The sequence below is a fragment of the Euleptes europaea genome, chromosome 6 (genome assembly GCF_029931775.1).
Source record: "Euleptes europaea isolate rEulEur1 chromosome 6, rEulEur1.hap1, whole genome shotgun sequence".
Taxonomy (NCBI): domain Eukaryota; kingdom Metazoa; phylum Chordata; class Lepidosauria; order Squamata; family Sphaerodactylidae; genus Euleptes; species Euleptes europaea.
Genome location: NC_079317.1, coordinates 75,887,110 through 75,910,060, shown reverse-complemented (window position 1 = coordinate 75,910,060; position 22,951 = coordinate 75,887,110). Strand labels below are relative to the sequence as shown.

Sequence of the window (22,951 nt, the reverse complement as noted above, 5' to 3'; positions counted from 1 at the left end):
CCAGCCAAATTCTCAAAACTCAAAAATGAGCCCCCATGCAGAGTTTTGAGAATTCAGATGGGGGGAAATGTGCATCTGTGTGTGTGTGTGTGTTAAGTGCCGTCAAGTCGCTTCCGACTCATGGTGACCCTATGAATCAATGTCCTCCAAAATGTCCTATCTTTGAAAGCCTTGCTCAGGTCTTGCAAATTGAGGGCTGTGGCTTCCTTTATTGAGTCAATCCAGCTCTTGTTGGGTCTTCCTCTTTTCCTGCTGCCCTCAACTTTTCCTAGCATGCCTGTCTTTTCTAGTGACTCTTGCCTTCTCATGTGACCAAAATACGATAGCCTCAGTTTAGTCATTTTAGCTTCTAGGGTCAGTCCAGGCTTGATTTGATCTATAACCCACTGATTTGTTTTTGGAGGTCCACGGTATCCGTAACACTCTCCTCCAACGCCCCATTTCAAAGGAATCGATTTTCTTCCCATCAGCTTTCTTCATTGTCCAGCTCTCACACCCATACATAGTAATAGGGAATATGATGGCATGAATTAACTTGATCTTGGTTGCCAGTGACACATCCTTACACTTTAGAATCTTTTCCAGCTCCTTCATGGCTGCCCTTCCCAGGCTCAACGTCCTTCGGATTTCTTGGCTGCCGTCTCCCTTTTGGTTGATGGGTAGAAAAGGGCAAGAGCCCAGTAGCACCTTAAAGCCTAACAAAAATATTTTCTGGTAGGGTATGAGCTTTCTGAAGAAGTGAGCTGTGGCTCACGAAAGCTCATGAGCTCACTTCTTCAGAAAGCTCATACCCTACCAGAAAATATTCTTGTTAGGCTTTAAGGTGCTCCTGGACTCTTGCCCTTTTCTACCCATCAACCGAAAGGGAGACTGCAGCCAGAAAATAGTTTTGTTAGTCTTTAAGGTGCTCCTGGACTCTTGCCCTTTTCTACTACTGTAGACAGACTAACACGGCGACCCACTGGGAATTATCAACAGGAATATGGGAATATTGCTACTGGACTCTTGCCCTTTTCTGCCACTGCAGACAGACTCACGCGGCTACCCACTGGGAATTATTTGGGTTGATGGCGGAGCCTTGGATTGGCCTCTCTCTCTCTCTTTTTTTAAATATTTTTATTGGTTTCTAAAATTATCAGGGGATACAGGAAAGGAAGAAAGGTGGGGGAAGTTTTTAACATTGTCCTCTCTCTAAATGCCCATTCCCCCCAGCCAAATTCGCAAAGCTCCAAACCCCACGCAGAATTTGGAGAATTCCGATGGGGGGGGGGGAAATGCGCAACCGGAGCGCGGCCAACCCAAGCCCAACCCTCCTCCCTCTTCCGAGCCAGCCTCCGCCAACGCGGGCTGCGCGCCCGGAGGCGAAGAGGCGCTTCCCGGGGCGGGGCGGGGCGGGGCGGGGCGGCGGCCGAGCGCGCGCAAAGGCCGCGCGGCTCCCGCGCTCCCCTCGGCGTTTCCTCGTCCTTTTCCCCGCGGCTCCGCCTCCGCCGGGCGTCATTTCCCCGGGAGCGGCGGAGCCGGAGCGAAGATGGCGGCGCTGGGGGAGCCTGTGCGGCTGGAGAGAGGTGAAGGCGGGGTGGGGGGCGGCCGGCCGGCCGGGGGCCCAAAGCTCTCGCCCAGAAGCGGCCCCGGAGAAGAAGAGGGGCGCGGCGCGCCTGCCCGGCCGGGAGGCGCCTCACCCGCGCGCCAGGGCCGGCTCGACCGAGGCTGCAGCGCCCGCCCCTCTTCTGGGGCTGGGGCGGCCCCACTGACTGGCCTGAGTGGCCATTCGGCTCCTGGCGCTGGGAAAGCCCCCCGGCCGAAGGGGGCAGTCCCTGGCACGCTTGTCCACATGCGCGCGCGCCTCCCTTTCCCCACGGTTCCTAATCGTCTTGCGCCATTTGCGCACGGGAGGTCTGGGCTTGGGTTTGCCGCTCTCTAGATCAGGAGTTCCCAACCTGGGGGGTTGGGGACCCCTGGGGGGCGCGGAGATATTGCAGGGGCTCCGCGAGTCCCTGTGCGCACTGACACGTTGATCTTTTTGCCGTTGCATATTTTTTACATGAACAGATACGAATAGTACAACTGCTATCATATGACGGGCGTGCAAGTTTTTTTTTTTTTTTGATGTTTTTAAAAACTCCATTAATTGTAGTCCTCCTATTTGAAAAAGATGATGTTGCAAGCGGTCCTCGCGCTTGGACGGGTTGGGAGGCTCTGCTCTAGATGCACGCCTTCCTCATCCGAATTCCCAAAACTCCACCCGAAGCCCCCCGTGCAGAGTTTTGAGCACTGGGATGGGGAAAATGTGCATCGAGAGAGAGGCAAATCCAAGGCGAAACCCACCCACCCCCCCGTGCGTAAATGGCCTTTGTGTCTTGCTTTTTCTGCGCTCCTGTCAAAACGACCCTCTCCTCCCCAGTTTCGCTTCTGTGCCTTGCCAGGGGTCGGAGCCAGCCCTTGTCAAGAGCGGGCATTCATAAGAAGGCGAAAGGACAGCGCTAAGCTTTTTGAAGCCGTTGCACATCTTTGAAACGATTTAGCAATGCTTCTAATTCCTTTGGACCCTGAACTCCAAATCTGGATTGAAAACAATGCATTTCAAATCAAATGTTTACGTACAGGTTGGTGGAGTTTATTGGGAAGGCTTTAAGAGGGGAGTGGACATGTTCGTGGAGGAAAGGGGTATTCGTGACTGCTAGTTAAAATGGATGGGCCAGCCCTGGTTAGTATTTGGATGGGGGCCCACCAAGGAATACCAGAGTTGCTGTGCAGGGGAAGGCACTGGCGAACCACCTCTGTTAAGTCTCTTGCCATGAAAACCCCAAAAGGGGTCGCCATAAGTCGGCTGCTACGTGAGGGCACTTGACACACACAGTTAAAATGGATACTAGTCATGATGCGTACCTATTCTCTCCAGGATCAGAGGAGCCTGCCTATTACATTAGGTGCTGTGGAACACAGGCAGGATGGTGCTGCTGCCGTTGTCTTGTTTGGGGGCTTCCTAGAGGCACCTGGTTGGCCACTGTGTGAACAGACTGCTGGACTTGATGGGCCTTGGTCTGATCCAGCAGGGCTTTTCTTATGTTCTTATGTAAAACTGATACGCATGGAAAACTAATTTGTATTGGTGCATATATGTACTTGTGGTTTTTTGTTTTGTTTTTTTAAAATCTAACCCTATGCAGATTTTAAGCTTACAAATTTTTAAGCATTGGCATCAAATTTGTGGGTAGCTTGTAATTTTTATAATCTTCTGAATGACATATATTTTAGTTTATGAACATGTGAAACCATCTCAAGCTGGGTCAGACCATTGGCCCGTCCAGTCCACAGCTATGTACTCTAAATGGCAACAGCTCTCCAGGATCTCAGGCAGAAGCCTTTCCCTTGGGAAAGTGTGTGACCTGTGGTGCTTTTCTCTGAGTTTGCACTTATTTAAGGAAAGCATATACTTTTCTCAAACTTTAGTTCAATGAGTGAGATTCATTTTCAGTACTATGACACCTCCCCCTGTTTTTATAGACTTTAACCTTTTACTTTTGCGTTATCATAAACTGAGGTGCAGATAGTTCAGCATTAACGGCACTGATTTTACTGGGAAATGCTTTTGAAGGTTGCTTGAAGTTATTGAACCGGTCCTGGTGGAAACCATTAAGCCTTTGCTTTGGCTCCTGCACTCTTGTAAAGTGGAAATATCAAAAACATGTTTCACGGTGTTACAGACATTTAGAGATTTATGCTCTGCTTTTTTCCCTAGCGGGGACCCGAAGCAATTTATGACATTGTTTCCAATGAGCCAGCGTGGTGTAGTGGTTAAGAGCGGTGGTTTGGAGCGGTGGATTCTAGTCTGGAGAACCGGGTTTGATTCCCCACTCCTCCACATGAGCGGCAGATACTAATCTGGTGAACCGGGTTGTTTTCCCCACTTCTACACATGAAGCCAGCTGGGTGACCTTGGGCTAGTCACAGCTCTCTCAGTTCCGCCTACCTCACGGGGTGTCTGTTGTGAGGAGGGGAGGGGAAGGTGATTGTAAGCCGGTTTGATTCTCCCTTAGGTGGTAGAGAAAGTCAGCATATAAAAACCAACTCTTCTTCTTTTTAACATACAATGCAACACATTCCAACAACCGGAAATGTGATGCTGGAGTAATGTAGGAGAACAGAAATTGACTGTAGGCCCAATACCGGTTGTAAATAGCAATTTGGAAACTTTCACAGCAGAGAAGCTGCCTGTTCTTGTTTTCCTCCTGAATCACAGGTAATACAGCAGTAGTTCAATTTGCAAATTTGCTCTGAGGAGGGGAAGGGAAGGTGATTGTAAGCTGGTTTGATTCTCCCTGAAGTGGTAGAGAAAGTTGGCATATAAAAACCAACTCTTCTTCTTCCCCCTCTTCCATGTTATCTGACAGCAACAACCCCGTAGGTTAGGCTAAGAGAGAATGACTGGTCCAGCCTCACCCAGTCAATGTCCATAACAGAGTGGAGATTCATACCTGGGACTCCGAGATCCTAGTTTGACATTCTAACCACTAAACTGCAGACAAGTTAATGCTTGTAAAAGTTCTGAATGAGTTACTTTAGTCTAAGACCATTGAGATCAGTGGGAATAGACTGGAGTAACTGCTCAGGATTGTACTGTCAGTGAGTTTGGCCCAGTTTAAATATCAGGCTGGCAAAGCAGAATAACTTCCTTGTGTTCAGGCTTATTTAAACTATTTTGTGACTTGTACAAAGCAGCCACATGTGCTTAGTGTGCATGCCATAGATCTGTAGGCCTTGTGGATTTGCTGGTGTGCTACATAAGAGCACACAGTTTCAATGAGACCTAGAGCCTGTGCACAAGGAAGTCCTGTGCTTTCCGAGTTTGTCATTTACACTAGGGATTATTAATATATGAAACCAAGAGGGACATTGTTTTCCAAGTCATTTTTTCCCCAACTTAACTCTCCTCTTCAGCTTCTTTAATTCAAACTATTGATATGTCAGCTCTGATCTTGATGTGAGTATTTCTTGTGCTTTCCTGGGGGAGGGGTGTCTCCAAGACAAAGGATTTACCTTCTGATGGGCAGAATCACAAGTCATGGTATTTGTATGCATAATGGAAACTAGACAGCGAAACAATTAAGCTGGAGTGTTGGATTTAATAGTGCTTACGGTGCAATTCTATGCATGTTAGGACCACCAATTTCAGTGTAGGACCACCAATTTCAGTGTGTTTAGACTGAAGTTATCTGCATAGGTTTGCGTTATTAGTTCTGCTGAAGTTACTGCAACGGAGTTGGCTTAAATTCAAGCCATTAGCAAAACACTGAGTTAGATCTAGTTTCACAAGTCAAGGCAAGTATAGAAGAGAACAGCTGAATAGAGACTAGGAGGAAATACTGGATGTTTTTTTGTTATAATTTTGCATTTTTAAAAAATTTCAGTTGACAAGGCCTTCATAGGTACTAGTTTGGAAAACAAGACTACATTTGTGTTTCCTGATTACTTCTTTGTAATTAAGATCTAATGCTTTGGTTTGTACTAAATTTAAAAAAGATCTTGCATGGAGGAAGGTGCTGCCTAAGTAAAAATGTGTTTCAGGGCTTTGATGCCTGAACCAACACGTGAACTGTTAAGTTTTCTTCATTGTGTTATTCTGTCCCTCTTGAAAACAAATCTATCAAAGTAGTTTTGTTCTTTGGGAAAAGACAGTGTTACTGTGTTAATCCAAAATGCAGGGTGGAAAACCTGTCTTTCAGGGAGAAAATTCTAAAGAAGTCTTCTTAAACTGTATGTTGATTCTTGGCTAAGGTTTCTGGGGTGTTTTCATGTAGAATTGTTGCTGCATTTATGTGGGCAATTCCTTTATTATATTAACTTTTTCTGGTATTCTTCTTTGGGGTTCTGAGGTTAGTATCTTACAAGTTTGTGATAGAAAGCTGTCTCTCAGTGTCCTATATATAGCCCAACTTGTTTGTGCTGACAGCTGCCCTTCCTTGGTCAGCCTAGTTGACATGATGTCATATTGTTTTTGAGGCTGTTTATTGTATCCCTTTCTGCATGGTTGAGATTTTAAGTAATGATGTTGGCTGATTATTTCAGCCTGGGTATGGCAATGAGAACATTATGTATAAAAAACCAATTATTCACAATGGCTGTTCCACTCACAACCCCTTTTTGCCTGATAAATGTTTACGGGATCCCAGGTATATAGGTATATAAAATAGGTATACAAATCACACATTTACTGATAATAAATCATTAAGAAATGTATTTTAAAATTATTTTTTTTCGTGACCTTCACATTCGGTTACACAACCCCACATGGGGTCACAACCTACAGTTTAAGAAGCTTTGGTATATATCGCTTTGGAGGATGAACAAGTAAATGAGACCCTAATGTTATTAGGTCCTTTAATAGTGTTTCCTGGTTGGTATGGGGATAACGTTGGTATTTGGACTTGTAGCAAGGTCCGCTGTCTGGGCTAAAACTGTTGCCGATGGGTGACTGTTGTAGACTGAGAACCGATCTATAAAGAAGCAATCCGTAAAGAGGCATCTATAAAGTTCTGTGAATGAAATGATTCAATTTTGGAAATTTGCATTTGGTTTGTATTTAGAATATGCATTCTTAAATACCTCAAAGAATTAAAGTGGCTTACGGTCATAGAGTCTCCATTCCAAAAGGTGATTGTTTGGAAGATAGAATAAGTGGTACTCATAAGTGATGGTGAAGAATTGTAATACAAAATACAGGATATCGTCACTTAAGCCCTGTTTGAAAAACAGTTATTGGTGAAGAAATGGATGACTGAGTAGATTAGAATGGATCTAAGTTTTTATAGAGCTGACGTCTCTAACTCAATGACTTTTACAGAAGAGCTGCTGTTCTAATGAAAAGCTGGTAGCTGATTAAAATGTCCTTTTTTACAGCTACGAAAAAGGCTTGGTAGCAGTGTTTACTGACCTCTTTATTAGCTGTGGAATGAGGTCAAACAGCATCAGCCATGTTGCTTGTATGGATCTTTAGCTTTAGCGTTGCCACTTGCCTAAGGTTTCCAGCCTGGCCTATACACCCTAGAAGGAACATTTAACTTATTTCCGCCAAACATGCATCATAGTGGTGGTAATAGCCTTGTAATCACTCGTATGTGAAATACCAAGCCCCTTAGCCGTGCACTGAATAAGGTAAAAAAATGTAATAAGACTTAATGTGTTCTTGAAGCCTGGGGCTGTTCTTCAAGATGGTTCAGAAGCTAATATAAAATGCAGCCGTCAGAGTCCTCACTGGATCCTGTCAGAATGAACACATAGCACCTATTCTTCTTTATGACATTGGCTTCTGGTTTGTTTCTAGACTCTTTTAAAGTCTAGAAATATTAAATCCCAAAATAGCTTGGGTCAAAAGTACCTGAAGGACTGACTCTTTATAAAATCATCCATAGGATACAATAAGAATGAGACATTAATATTATTTTAATTACTGTTGTCAGTCACATTGGGGGGGGGCTCCAGACAGGGTTGAAAGGTGGCATGCAAATCACCTAAATAATTACAAATGCTGTAGCAAATGCTCCCCCTGAAAATTTAAATGTCCCCTGAGAAGTTCTGCTGATCTCAGACTTTGCCCAATTAAGTACTTACGTAAGGGGTTGGACTAGATGACCCTGGTGGTCCCTTCCAACTCTATGATACTTGTAAATTTCTCTCAACATTTTGTTGTAGGCAGAGTTCAATGGCAATTATAAATGACAGCTCATTCTCCCCCTCCCCCATCAATGGTTGTCGCTGCAAAATGCTCACCGTGTAGTTGTGATGGTATGGGTTAGATAGCTTAAGTCCTAATCATTTTATTTTATGGAAGTACTTTTGTTTATGTCTGGTAGAAAGTGATGTAGTAATTCAGTCCAACAGCTCTTTCTTGAGCTCGGGGGCCAAATGGGCTTAGGAGGTGCCTTGACCCCTATGCCAGCGTCTGTGCCACTTGTGCCATAAAAACTGGCACGGATGCCGGCATAGTGCCGCTTGCGACGTCCACGGCGGCAGCGTGACCATTGGACACTAATGCGTCCTTCCGCCAACGTCCCGGGAGGCAGTCCAGGGAGCAGAGCTGCCTTTAGGCAGCCTCCAAACCCCTTTGAGCCCAAGAACGCCCCCTGAAGCAACAGTGGTGTTGCGCCACCTTTTTGTTGGCATGGCATCTCTGTTTTCAATGGAGCTTCCCCCCCTTTTTCAAAAAAAAAAAATTATTTCACCTTTTTTATCCTTGCAACAGCTGGGAAACCTCATTGGTAGTTCCACAGCAGTGCCGTGGCCACTCCATCCTTGACTGCTGCAGGGCTCAGGAATGAGCTGTTAATCACCCAAGAGTAATTGTCTTGCTTAAAATATAAAAATGTAAAGAGTATAACATAAAAACAGCAGTAAAACATAAAGGCAACAATGAAAAAGTCAGCAGGATACAATGTTGATTGATCTTCCACCAAAGGCCCTCTATAAAAGTGAAGTCTTTACAGATATTTAGAAGGCTAAGAGCGAAAGGGCCAGACAGGTTTCTGGGGCAGGAAGTTCTAAAAGTGGGGGCGGGGGGAGACTACTGAAAGAACCAGCGTGGTGTAGTGGTTACGAACGGTGGTTTGGAGTGGTGGAGTCTGATCTGGAGAACAGGGTTTAATTCCCCACTTCTCCACGTGAGCTGCGGAGGCTAATCTGGTGAACTGGATTTGTTTCCCCACTCCTACACACGAAGCCACCTGGGTGACCTTGGGCTAGTCTCACTCTCTCAGCCCCACCTACCTCACAGGGTGTCTGTTGTGAGGAGGAGAAGGGAAGGCGACTGTAAGCTGGTTTGATTCTTCCTTGAGTGGTTAGAGAAAGTTGTAATATAAAAACCAACTCTTTTTCTTCCTCTTTATTTAATGTGGGCACACAGAGTAGGCCACCAGTGACTGATCTTATAAACCTGCCAATCACCTATGCTCAAAGGTGGTCCCTCAGATGCCTGGTCCAAGCCCATTTAGGGTCAACATCTTTATTATGTATTTTCTGAGCTCCTGGTAGTCATTATAGTAACTTACAGTAATTCCATATTTATTTTGGGCATCGTCGTATTCTTTGTTCCTCAGTCACTCAAGGCGAAGTCAACAATACTTGCAAGAATGACAGCCTGACACTTGGACTCAGCTGCTGGCTCTGCTGCTTGTCATGCAAAGCCTCTTGTGTTTTGATTTCTAATCTTCAAAGCCTAAGCATTGGGATATATTATTTTTTTTCTCAGTTCTTTTGATGGATAACAGAAGCAATGACAGAAGACTTAATTACTTCCTTGCCCAGTGGTAAAACGTTTGGCAATTGCTTGCTAACTCAATGCTGGATCCAATGATAGATCCTGACTGTGGAATGCAGCAGAAGAAATAAGAGTTCTGTTATGTAAGACCTCTTGCCAAGCCATTTTTCTACCCATAAGCCTATTTCCAGCGCTGAGACCCTGTAGAGCCACTGCCGGTCAGAGTAGACAATACTGACTTTGATGGACCAAGGGTCTCATTCAGTATAAGGCAGCTTCATGTGTTCATGTGTGTTCAAGACTGCCATAGAAATTAATAATGGCTATTGAGTAGTAAAATGTCATCCTTCATATTATGCCCCCTTCTTATCTTTCTCCAGACATTTGTCGGGCTATTGAGTTGCTGGAAAAGCTACAAAGGAGTGGAGAGGTACCACCACAGAAACTGCAGGCTTTGCAAAGAGTCCTTCAAAGTGAGTTCTGTAACGCAGTGAGGGAGGTAAGTTTTATTTCAGAATACACACAAGTGAATGGCACAAGATATTTCCTGACTTAAAATATAACACAAGCAGGTTGTATACATGTATTTATTTAGGGAAGGGACATATTGCAGAAAGGTTGTAGCTACTGAGCAGAAAGATGTTCAGCAGCTGCAGAAGTTCAGCTAGGATCCAGGTTGGCTGGTCTCAGAGTTACGGTCAATCCACAAGTTTGTTTAAAAATGTTAATTTGACAGCTTTACGGTTTACAGTAAACTGATTTACACCTTTCTAAATCTGTTGAAAGTCAAGGGGCTTAGAACGGTGTAACTCTGCTGAGGATTGTACTGTTAGTCACACGCATACTTGCACTGAAAGCAGCCATGTATCTGAATAATTTTGTTTCCTAAAGGTATACGAGCATGTGTATGAAACTGTGGACATCAGCAGTAGCCCAGAAGTACGAGCTAATGCAACAGCCAAGGTAAGAACCCAGTTCAAGCTGACGGAAGGAAGTTTATATAGTCAGGGTAGCTTTATGAAAATATTCTGGCCTGTGGTAGCTTCAAATTAGGAATGGTATTACTGTGCGTCTTAACAGGTACACCAGGATTTACCTATTATTTAGAAAAAACATTGGGGTCAGATGAGAAGGCTGCTTGTAGAGTGTTGCTATTAATACAGAACAAAGAATGGAAAGACTTGTAGGCCTCTAGATGGAGCAGGGAAGAGGATTTCTTCGCAAAAGAAAAAGGTCTCCTAGTGTATCTTGTGTGTAATCCATGCACGGTAGCAGCTGTTCTTTACCAAGACATTCACACAGCAGCAGTAAGTGTTTGGCTAGCTCCTTACCCCATGCGGATGGGATGCTAACATGGCATTCTTGCCTGGGCTCAGGGCCAAACTAGACGTCACGGTGGCCCACACGTCCAACCCGTGGCCACCGACAGCATTTTAGAAAGAATTTGGCCATTCAAAATGCTGCAAGGGCCCAATCCTGATAGGGCCCGCTGCTCAGCTCAGCACTTGAAAAGGCATGGGGAGGGGCCAAGATCACCTGGCTTCACTGCACCATGGGCCCTATCAGATTTGGGCCCTTGCCACATTTTTAAATGGCCAGATTCTTCACCAAAATGGCATCCACAGACACGGGTCAGACACATGGCCACCGTAACGTGTAGTTTGACTCTTAGCATATTGTCTAGTGGCTGATATCCCTGAAAGTTGGAAATAGAGAGGAGCAAATATGCTGAGAAGCTTGGGGGTTGTCAGATGCAGAGTTACATAAATGTGCCTGTCCCTAGGTGATTTCTGAGGATTTTGAAGGGAGTGAAGGGCATGGTGTGGTATACTACTAGTCAGGGCCAGTGCCAGTCTTTTTTGTGCCCTAAGCAAGGCTAACTACTTGTGTCTTCCCATTGCTAACCAATTTTCAAAAACAAATGTCTTGTAGAAAAAATAAAAGCCTGAAGCATTCCTACAAAACTTTTTATAAGATGTTATAATTATTTTCCATAGCACTGTTGTGGTACTTCTCTTAAAATAAAAAATAAAAATTGGCAGTTGCATTTTCCCAAGAAACGGATCTGTTTAAAAATGTGCTCCTCAGGCCAGTTCTGCACCCCTCTGAGGTCTGTGCCCTAGGCGACCGCCTGGTTCGCCTTAATGGTAGCACCGGCCCTGCTGCTTGACCTTAATAATGATTTCAGAGGGGTAGTTGTATTAGCCTGTTGCAGCATAATAAAAGAGTCTCAGTGGCACCTTTTAGACTAATGAAGTGTATTCCAGAATAAGTTTTGTGAGTCAGAGTTCACCTCATTAGATGGAAGATCCAAAAATCCTGGGTTTTTTACAGTATTTACGCTAATCTACGCCCTGACCTGGATGGCTCAGGCTAGCCTGATCTCGTCAGATCTCAGAAGTTAAGCAGGGTCAGCCCTGGTTAGTATTTGGATGGGAGACCACCAAGGAGTACCAGGGTTGCTGTGCAGAGGAAGGCACTGGCAAACCACCTCTGTTAGTCTCTTGCCATGAAAACCCCCCCAAAAAGGGTCGCTATAAGTTGGCTGTGACTTGACGGCACTTTATACACACACACACACACACTAATCCACAGCACCATTCACAGCCCTCCCATTTGGGGCTGCTTTTTATAAAACGTTTGTACTTGTTTTCTTGTGCCAGAGTTAAAAATATATGGTATTGTGTCTTAACACATGTGTGTGTGTTAATTGTAGTCTTTGCTTTAAACACGCATGCCAGTGGGAACAAGCACTCCCCTCTGTTCATGCATCTTGAAAAGAATACATTTATAGTATGTGTTTGTGGTTTCAACTGGATAATCCGAGTCAGAGTACAAAATGTCTCCTGAAAAGCAGTGATGAGATTAAGATAAATTCTGCCAAAGCAAAAAGGCTTTTAACTTTTGGCAAGAACTGATGTTACCCATTTCGGCTGGCCTTCCAACTAGCCAAAGATCCACACAAATAAAGATAATACTTTCAGACAAGAATAGTGAGACAACCCACAACGTCGCCAAGTATGCAAGGCTAGGTATTAAGCTCAGAAGTTCTTGGTCTAACTCCGATAAGGGAAATGGAACGGGTAACTGAATGGGTACTATTAATGTAAATATTCAATTTTATTGTCAGTATTTTAATTCTAATCAATGTTTTTTAAGTATAGATATTGTTATATTTTTATACCTTTTAATCAAACCTTAATTCTTTTGAATATCTTATGAATAGGTATATTGTTAGATTCTACTTTTTAAAATCAATGTTAATTTCTTGAATGTTTGCTTTGCTGGTCAATGACCGTAATAAATTGAAATTGAATTGAACCGGCTTTTAACAAGATACTTTGAAACGCTTTGGGGTTAAAAGGGACAGTACGAAGTGTTTGAAAAAAACAAGGATTTCTATTTTCCAGGCCACTGTAGCAGCCTTTGCTGCTAGCGAAGGTCATTCCCACCCCAGAGTCGTTGAGCTGCCAAAAACGGAAGAAGGGCTTGGATTCAACATCATGGGCGGCAAAGAGCAAAATTCTCCAATCTATATATCCCGAATTATCCCAGGTGGTATTGCTGATAGACACGGGGGATTGAAGCGTGGAGACCAGCTTCTTTCTGTAAACGGAGTGGTAGGGATGGAATTTAACTTCCACTTGTAGTAGCTACTTCTGGCCACTTGGGGGCACTGTTTGTTTGGTCTTGGTGGCGGGGAAAATGCGGTTCAATTCTTTGCAAAGGATGACAGGATAAAAAATGATGTTGGAATGTATTTTTAGACTTGCGTGTATACATTGATTCACTAGTGCTAATGGCACGCTTGTATTCCATGAGGGAAGTATTCTGAATTAGCAAGGCAGATGGATTGGATATTCTGAGGAGAATTAGATCACGGGTTTATAGATTCAGTGCTAGCAAGAGCACTAGAGAGCCAGCGTGGTGTCGTGGTTAAGAGCGGTGGTTTGGAGCAGTGGAGCCTGATCTGGAGAACTGGGTTTGATTCCCCACTCCTCCACATGAGCGGCGGAGGCTAATCTGGTGAACTGGATTTGTTTCCCCACGCTTACACACAAAGCCAGCTGGGTGACCTTGGGCCAGTCACAGCTCTCTCAGCTCCACCTACCTCACAGGGTGTCTGTTGTGGGGAAGGGAAGGTGATTGTAAGCCGGTTTGATTCTCCCATAAGTGGCAGAGAAAGTCGGCTTATAAAAACTAACTCTTCTTCTTCTTCTTCTATAGGGCTGTATTCACATATAGTGAACAGGCAGACTGTTGTTCGTGACTGGTACAAAGCCTGCTGCTACTTCTGTCTGAATGCTTGCTCCCTTCCTGAGCACATGAAGCTGCCTTATACTGAATCAGACCCTTGGTCCATCAAAGTCAGTATTGTCTACTCAGACTGGCAGTGGCTCTCCAGGGTCTCAGGTGGAGGTCTTTCACATCACCTACTTGCCTAGTCCCTTAACTGTAGATGCCAGGGATTGAACCTGGGACCTCCTGCATGCCAAGCAGATGCTCTACCACTGAGCCACAGCCCCTCCTGTGTTTGGAAACCTCAAATTTAACTCCAGCTTGCTGTGGCTTCCAAGTGCAGGTGTCTGATCAAACTGCAGCTTGAGCTGAAGTTTCCAAAATGAGGAGTTGTACTCCATGCCTGAGGGAGGAGCATGACAATCAGCAGAGTTTGTGCTAATCATTACAGAGGTTTGCTTGGGGTGTATAAATGCAGACTATTCCAGCTATGAGCAAAGATATTTTGTCTCCTGCAAAGCTTTAAATGAAGGCAGTGCAGTGTTTCATTTTCCCATATCCTTTCCCCAATTTCTACCCTCTGGCCCATTCTCCTCCCGCCCAACCTAACCTACCTTGCTGGGTTGATGTGAGAATGAAATGGGTTGACCTCATATATGCCACCCTGTATCTGTGGGGGTTTGTTTATTCGGTAACATCTCTGTTTTACTGAATCAAGGCTGAAACTATAGAGAAGGTTTTCTGAAAGGTTGGTTTAGGCTGTGTGTCCTTGACTACTGTATGCAACATCACCTCTGCGTAACAGCATCCAACTGAAGCTGTTCTTCTCGTACAATACTGTTTACACGTGTATCTCCTTATTTCTTAAATACATCTGCTCCTGGCTTTAGTCTCCCAGTGGCAATTGGAAGAGCTCAGTCACAGCAACTCAAGGCCTTTCCGCATGATCTGCTTTGGCTAACCAAAGCAGTCTCTCCTATAAGATTCTGATGACCAGTTTTCCACACAGCATTGTGGGAGGGGTTTCCCCAGCTCTGCTCTTCTTAACGCTCATCCACCTGTGGGAGTTACTGTTTTCCATCGTGGACATTAGGTTGCTAGACATCCCGGCTAAGTACTGATAAAGTCAGGGGACGGATATTTATTGGAGAGTTGTATCCTACCTCTCAACCACGTTCTTCAAGGATAACGAAATATCCGTAAAAATACAGTGCAGCATTATCAGCGTTAAAACGAGCTTGTTTTAATATTGATAATTATGACTTTATTGCATTTTCTCTATTTTGTGAGCTGCTTTGATCAGGCCTGTGGAGAGGTTGCATGTAAATATTTGAAGTAATGAAATTTCAGTAGGATCCCAACCAGTGAGGAGGCAGGCTTGTTTAAATTTAATGGGGGGAGGCACGGGAGCAGACTCCAGTTTGCCAGATGGACAAAGGGTTAAACGCCCAAGAGGCAAAGGAAGACAACACGAGCTCTGGGCTGAGGAAATGAAGCAAAGCATGGTAAGGGAAGAGTAGCCGGCAACTAATGAGTCTTTTCTGAACAGGATCCATCAGTACAGTTTTAAGGTGTTTTTTTCCCCCACAGCTAATACTGTGGAAGAGAACTGAGGATTAATCTGTTGATCAGAAGTCATTCATGTTTCTCCATAACATTTGTGCCCTGCCTTTCTTCCGGAGAGTTCAAGGCACCGTACCTGTTCTCTCATTTTATCCTTGTAACTGTCTTGTGAAGTAGGGTAAGCCGAGAGAGAGTGACTGGTGTGAGCTCAAGGTGTTCATAGCCGCATTGATTCAAAAGGAGGGGATGAGCTGTGGCTCTGTGGTAGAGCATCTGCTTGGCATGCAGAAGGTCCCAGGTTCAATCCCCGGCATCTACAGTTAAAGGGACTAGGCAAGTAGGTGATGTGAAAGACCTCTGTGTGAGACCCTGGAGAGCCGCTGCCGGTCTGAGTAGACAATGCTGACTTTGACGGACCAAAGGTCTGATTCAGTATAAGGCAGCTGCATGTGTTCAAAAGTAGGATCCAAAAACGCTTAGGAACACGAGCCATGTTATCCACCTTTATTAGGACCAATCCAATGACACTTAACAGTGTGCAAGCTTTTGAGTTCAGCTAGGTCTTTGCAGATCAAGTTCTGGGTGTACAACAGTGAGTTTGTTGTTCAGTGACCTTTATAGCTGCCCATGGAAATATGTTGCTTAATTATGAAGTCACTGTATATTAACCAAAACAGAGGCTAGTTGCAGTTTTATCATAGTTATCCTTTTTAATCATGAAAGCCATCCATTGTGTGAAAGCGATACGATAAAGCAAACAGGAAATTTGGCTTGTTAAACGTTTTTGGTCTATATCCAGCACACACTATTTGAAATCTGTTTTAAGGTCATTGCTATGAATAATAAAGGCACTGCAATATGAGAAGTTGGTATTTACTAATAGGATTGTCTTTTGTGTGTGTGTGTGTATTCATTCCAGAGTGTTGAAGGGGAGCATCATGAGAAAGCGGTAGAACTGCTGAAAGCGGCTCAAGGAAAAGTTAAGCTGGTTGTCCGATACACACCCAAAGTCTTGGAAGAGATGGAGTCACGATTTGAAAAAATGAGATCAGCAAAACGCAGGCAGCAGAATTAATACGGCGCATACAACCTACGGAGAAGCATGACCTTTGCTTGTCTGATGTACCCATAGAAACTTCATCTGGTGCTGGAAAAAAAAATGTTAATTTTTTAATGCTTCCATCTTTTTACAGATCTCTTTTTCTATCACACTCTAATGCTTCCTGAGAAGAAAAGTTTACACTGGCATTTCTGTTTCTGAGATCTGACAGATCTTTGTAAAATTAAAGCCTGTAACCATCAAAACAAATTTGTAGACTTTTTAAAGTACATTTTAATAAGCTGTTTTCAACATTGGTTGCATCTGTTTTTTCTAATGACTTTTTTCCATTTGACATTGTTTAAAACAGAAAATCTTTATTTTGGATACCGATTTGCAGCCTGTCTTAAACCTTTTGGCACTGTGTGTGTGTTACTCACATGAAGTGATTCACAACTGTGTAGTTAAGTTCAGGATTTGTACTTTTGATGAACACATTTCTATGCATGTTCTAGATCATAACTTTATAAGATTAATGACATCTTGGACACTTTGTTCCTTTTTTGTAAATAATTTGTAACAAGCAGTCTCTTATGGTAATATCTTAATCGACTTGCTAAAATGTAGCTGCAAATCATTCCTATAATTTATATACTTTTGTACTAGTCACAGAACATCTGGTGAAATTGGAAGACGTACCTGTATTTATATTCAGTAAGGTAAATCATGCAGTCAGTGCGGAGAGAAAAAAAATCTATATGCCCGTTTTCTCATGTAAGTTAACTACTTTTGAATGTATTTGCTTGTAGGACCTCTTGCAAACAGGCTTGTCTGTGGTTTGCTGTTCCTTCCCAGAGCGTAAACGTTGTATGCTTGTTTGCTGTTCCCACAGTGAAATGGAAAAGCTAAAATGTTTCAGAGAGTACTGAGCAAAAAAACAGTACTCTGTCTTAGCAGGGCAGTGCTACTGTGTGTTAATGAACATCATTGCAGAACGTGCATATAGTTCTTTTAAGCTCTGGACAGTTCTTACCACTTTCATTTAAAGGGTGCACCAATTCTGATCCAGAGCCGTTACAGAGGCTTAGACTGGGTGATGAGAGAGATCAGGTATACGCACAAGAGCTGAAGGAGGCCATGCTGCTATTTTTAAGCTAAATTTTGGAGTTACTACCCTTCACGAGGAGGGCTTGTACTGAGCAATTTGTCAATAAAGCTTACAGACCGATCCTATTTCTGATGACTCAGAAATAAGAACCTCCTTGAAAATAGGGGCAAGAGAGTAAGATCCAAAGCTTGTCTTGGTCTTTACAACCTGTTTCAAATGTGTCACCTTCCCTTCTACCAGTCTCTCATTGGTACCATCCCTTGCCTGAGCCTTGGCTGTTACTTTGACTTTTCTTGCCCTCAGAATCCCATTTATCCTATGGTAGGGCGGGGCAGCACCACCACATGGAGAGCCCGCTGGTCCCTGGAGACCTTTTTAAAATGCTTTATTCACGCAGAGTTAATAATTCCACAGTTTCGCCATTTTCTCCCCCACTTCACGTCCTGCCTCAGATTTAAATTACTGGTTGTACTTCTCCTTTAAAGAGCTAAAAGGTGTTCTTTGAGTAAACTGGTTTGGTATATCTAGCGTTAGCTTGACTGTCCACTAGATGGCAGTGTGCGGCTACAGCTACCATGTCCTTTCTCTTCTCTGACTAGAACTACCTGCAGTCAAATTATATTTCCAGCATGAAAAGTCGTAAGAGTAGGGTTTTTTATGACACCATAAACATTATGCATATCTAGATGTCTTGTTGTAAAAAATCATTTTGACATCACGAGTCTGTAATAATGGGATTGTAGTGGCTGAAACCCTACACGCATGTGAATATTTTGTCATTTAGATAAAAGACTGAGCACTGAATTGCATGGTTTAAGTGTACAGCCTGCTGCAGAAAGCAACTGGTAGAATCATATTTTACGCTGTATATTTTTATGAAGCAGTTTGTATTTAAGTATTGAGACCAAAATAGGTGGTTAGGCCAATCATGACATATTTTAATTTAATTGTATAATACTAGATTTGTGTTGAAACTTTCTATATTAAAGATGGAAATAGGATTGAAGTAAAGATTATAAAATTAGCTCACCTGATGTTACCGGCATAGCAATGTGTTTTTTGATTCTAAGAAGAGTTAGTGGGGAGTAGCTAGAGCTGCTTTAGGAAAATGCTTTTGAGATATTTTAATGTTGGCTTTTGGAATTCATAGGCCTGTTATTCCAAAACCTTTTGGGCTAAAGAATGTAAAAGGCAGAGCAGATTGGATTCCTGGCAGTAAAAAAAATCAAAAGCAGTGGGTGGGGTTTAAAACCCATTTAATGCCCCAGAGCAATCTCCAGAATCACCTGGATGTAGATCTAATCTTTTTTTGATAGACCCAAAGGTTTTTAAATGGGATTCAGAGCCAAGGCTGAAAGCCAGTTTTTTAAAGTAAAGTTAGACTAGATGGAAAGCAAATAAATAAATACTACTGAATGGGTGCAGTGACTATATTGTATTGGTGAGTCTACATATGCAATAATTTAATAACCAGCACAGATTAAAGATAGACAATACTGTGTAGTCTTCATGTACTTACTGCTGCTCAACAGGTCCTTGATTTTTTTTAGGAACATAAGAATAAAGGATTTCATATTTCTTGATGTGAGAGTGTCCCATAGTTCCTTGTTGTTATATTACATCTAGCAAAAAGGTTTTCAGACTTTCTCATTATTACATGTATTACGGGGTCTTCATTTTTCCTGCAAAATACAGTTTGAAGATGATCCAATAAAGTACACACATGGAGCTGCCTTCTACTGAATCAGACCCTTGGTCCATTAAAGTCAGTATCGTCTACTCAGACCGGCAGCGACTCTCCAGAGTCTCAGGCAGGGATCTTTCACATGTCCTACTTGCCTAGTCCCGTTAACTGGAGGTGCCAGGGATTGAACCCGCTACTTTCTGCATGCCATGCAGATGCTCTACCACTGAGCCACAGCCCCTCCCCAATTGGTTTGCTTTTCACAGCCTCATAAAGTCATGCTTTGTTCTGCAGCTTTAGTTGTAGTTAAATGAGATGCCAGAAGAAAGTGTAGTGGTATCCTATAGTAGTGGCCTGCTGAAGCATAAAACCAATACTGCAGGAAGATTGCTGCTAAAGTGGAAACTTTGCTCAAGATTAGCAAACACTTTGTGCTCTTTGTTCTGTTTGCACGTAATCCACAGTGCGAGGTCCCCCCCCCGAGACGAGCACCCAGCCTTCTGCCATCCCACCAATAAAAGAGGGCATTTGGCCCAGTGACCTCAGAATTGGGATGAGGAGGGGGTTCTGGCACTCAGGTTCTCTTCCTTCCCCACACTGGCTCTCTACCGCTTCCAAATGTATTTATTTAGTCATATTTGTGTGTGTGTAAATTGCCTTCAAGTCGCAGTCGACTTATGGCGACCCCTTTTGGGGTTTTCATGGCAAGAGACTAACCGAGGTGGTTTGCCAGTGCCTTCCTCTGCACAGCAACCCTGGTATTACTTGATGGTCTCCCATCCAAATACTAACCAGGGCTGACCCTGCTTAGCTTCTGAGATCTGATGAGATCAGGCTAGCCTGGCCCATCCAGGTCAGGGATAGTCATATTTATAGCCCGCCCTCAATTCCCTGCCAAGCCTGGCTCAGAGCAGGTTACACTAAAAACACATAAGACATCAACTAAAAACATTAATTAACAAAGATGGCAGTTCATCATCATCATCATCCCTTTATTGGCAGCTAAAAACCCCAGTTGCCACTGTGGGAATGGATTACAGCAGATCACCCCCACAGATGGCAGAGTGGGGGGTGGGAGGATGGGGATGCCAGCAACAGTGGATAACTTGCGGCTGCCCTCAGTTGTAGGCCTGGGGGAATAGTTCTGTTTTACAGGCCCTACCGAACTCCTTAAGGTCTCGCAGGGCCCGGATGTCACTGGGAAGACTATTCCCTGGGGCCGTAAAGGCCCTGGTCCTTGTAGAGGACAGCTGCACATCCTTCGGGCCGGGGACCACCAGTAAATTGTTCATGTTCTCGCTCTTTCAGTGTTTGGTCAATCTGTTGCTTGCTCTCTGGCCAGGTGTGGTACTTTCCCTTTTATGGCATTCCTTGGCCCCACCCAGCCTGTATCCAATCCCCTTCCACCTGGGATACTAAATGAAAAAGGAAACCTTTCTTGCCTTTCCCCCCTGCTGCCTGTCTCCCTGCCTTGGGCCATCCTTGCTGCTCAGGGCTGCCTCTTAGCCTCTCCCATCCTGGCCTTCCCCAAGTGCGGGCTTGGCCTTGCCTTCCAACCACGCCCCTCCCTGTTGCTGCCTGGATCCCAGCCTTGTTCTCAGCTGTGTTGGTTCTGCCTGGGCCCCGACCACAACCCTCTCCCAGCCTTCCTCGCATGGGTGAGTCAGGCCATTGGCTGTCCTCAGCTCAGGTACCGAGGGTGGGGTTGGGGCTGGGCTGGCCATGGGCTCTTGACACCTGGTCTCCTGGCTACGGCTTTACTCTTTCTGTCAAAACAGGATAGCTGGGAATCACACAGACGCCTTGGCTAGTTAGATTTCAGCCAAGTAGCACCTTTTTAGACCAACAAGATTTTCAGGGTATACACTTTTGAGAGTCAGTGCTTCCCCTCGTCAGATGACTAGCGATTCTCAAAATGTAGACTAGGACCCAAAAGCGGGTAATAACTCTTCTTCAGGTAGATTGTGAGGCCAGGAGGAAAGAGGAGGAAACAGGGAGTTCAGTGGTAAATTTGAGCTTGCCTCTGCAAAATGGCCATCAACTACCCCCTGCTGGTTAATAATGCTATATGTTAATATATACTAAACATAAAATAGAAACTTGTTCAGTGTTAACTGATAAGAGATTCCTGCATTTAATTTTAGGGAGAGGGAAAGTGGGGTTGGTTGTACCAGAACTTCTCAGGGAGTGGATTTCTGCCCATGGAACATGACTTTCTCACTTCCACTGTCCTGAAGCTGGGAATGCTGCTCCTAGGGGGGAAAGGGACCCCCTTTCCAGGAGTGCATGGGGTGGGTGGGATTTCAGCTAGCAGTGTGATGGTGGAGGCAAGAAAGTTGTCTCTGCAGCTGAAAGTCTACCCACATAAAAGCTGTAGTGGATTGTTATGGTCATTGTGTGTGTGTGTGTGTGTGTGTGTGTGTATAAAGTGCCTTCAAGTTGCAGCAGACTTATGGCGACCCCTTTTGGGGTTTTCATGGCAAGAGACTAACAGAGGTGGTTTGCCAGTGCCTTCCTCTGCACAGCAACCCTGGTATTCCTTGGTGGACTCCCATCCAAGTACTAACCAGGGCTTAGCTTCTGAGATCTGATGAGATCAGGCTAGCCTGGGCCATCCAGGTCAGGGCATTGTCATTGTTACATATATATTTTTCTTCTCTTTTTCTTTTGATGAACTGTAATTGTTGTGATATGGTTTCTATTCTTTCTTTTTTTAATATTCTGTTTATAAGAAAATAAAATCTTAATAAAACAAAAAGATACCCCGACTGCCTCAGCAGTCTACTTACCAAACAGCAGTGCTGGCTTCAAACTGCAAAACCGATCCTGCAGAGTGAGTGTAACCCAATCCAGAACAGGTTGCGTATCTGTTTCTAAATCAGCTTTACAGTACTTAGGTTTGGTCTGAATTTAGCTTCAGCTCATTTACCTACATCCAGCTCTTCAGATACACAACAGTTCAGGATGTCCAGCGTGTCCCTGGAATGAGATGGAAAGGAGAGATAGGTCTGAGTATTCTCTGCCTATTGGTTTCGCACCAGATGGCCTCTCCCCAGTTTGTCGTAGTTAAACAGCATGGGAAACAAGCTGTAGCTCTGCACTATCGCATAAATAGGTACAGTAAAGCTTCTTTCTGAGAGCTGTCTTCCAGGAGGAACGGAGCTGCTACAAAACAAAGGTTCCTGGATAGGGTTGCCGGATCCTCCCTCTCCTACAGCGGGAGATTTTTGTGTGTGGGGATAACACATGCCCGACCACGAGTGACGGGATCTTGTCACTCCTGGTTTACTTCCTGAAGCACTGCAGTGCAACGGGACAATTTACCACTCAAACCCCCATTTGAGCGGTAAAACGTCCCTTCGCACTGTGGTGCTTCTGGAAGTAAACCCAAAGTGACATAATCGCATTGCTCACGGCCATGCGCGTGCACAATCCTAGCTGTAACCCAGCCAATAGATTGGTGGGCAATTCCCCGCCATTCTAGGCCACCTGGCAACCCTATTCCTGGATCTATCCTGGCAGTTTAGATGGATAGTATAGATAGTGGTATTGAAAGCTACTGAAAAGTGTTGCCTTGACCCATGAGAAAAGGCAGGGTATAAAGAGTTTTATAAATAATTTTTTTAAAAGGTCTAGAACCATGAAGGATACACTCAGCGGCAGGTAAGCGTAAGATCTCTTCCAATGGTGACTAAGGTAATTTCTTAGTCACTTCCTGAAGCACTGCAGTGACTAAGGTAATTTCTGTCCTATATCAAGGCCTGAAGCCAAATTAAATGGTATGTGGACTATCTGGATACACCCAGAGTTGAGATGCTACCCCTCTCTCAAGCACATTGTCCGAAAAAGACACTGACTGGTCATTTTTAATTTTCTTCATTCCAATGCTTTCATTTAAAAAAAAAAATCTTACAATGGCATATTTTAAGGCCAGAGGTGCAGAACCCTCCATTAGAAAAGCATTAATTGTCTGACACATCCACTAAGCCAGCCATTTGGTCACAGGACAGACAGAAGTGGAGTACATAAATGATGGGTCTCATGTCCAAATGCTACCAGACTGAATTT

The 22,951-nt window shown here is 44.1% G+C and overlaps 1 protein-coding gene across 1 annotated transcript; it reads left to right on the top strand.

The window, feature by feature from the left end:
• Positions 1-1,507: 1,507 nt before the first annotated feature.
• LIN7C (lin-7 homolog C, crumbs cell polarity complex component) lies at positions 1,508-16,173 on the top strand. The gene is made up of 5 exons (XM_056851297.1): positions 1,508-1,565; positions 9,631-9,749; positions 10,142-10,213; positions 12,661-12,870; positions 15,972-16,173. Exons 1-5 carry the CDS (start codon positions 1,529-1,531, stop codon positions 16,125-16,127), a joined length of 594 nt encoding a protein of 197 aa, XP_056707275.1. The 5' UTR covers positions 1,508-1,528; the 3' UTR covers positions 16,128-16,173.
• The last annotated feature ends 6,778 nt before the right edge of the window (positions 16,174-22,951 follow it).

Bases quoted from the DNA above. Each gene is read 5' to 3' on its own strand.
- LIN7C (XM_056851297.1), top strand. From the start codon at position 1,529: ATGGCGGCGCTGGGGGAGCCTGTGCGGCTGGAGAGAG. The intron at 1,566-9,630 runs GTGAAGGCGGGG...ATCTTTCTCCAG, and splicing joins GCCTGTGCGGCTGGAGAGAG to ACATTTGTCGGGCTATTGAG. The intron at 10,214-12,660 runs GTAAGAACCCAG...TCTATTTTCCAG, and splicing joins GAGCTAATGCAACAGCCAAG to GCCACTGTAGCAGCCTTTGC.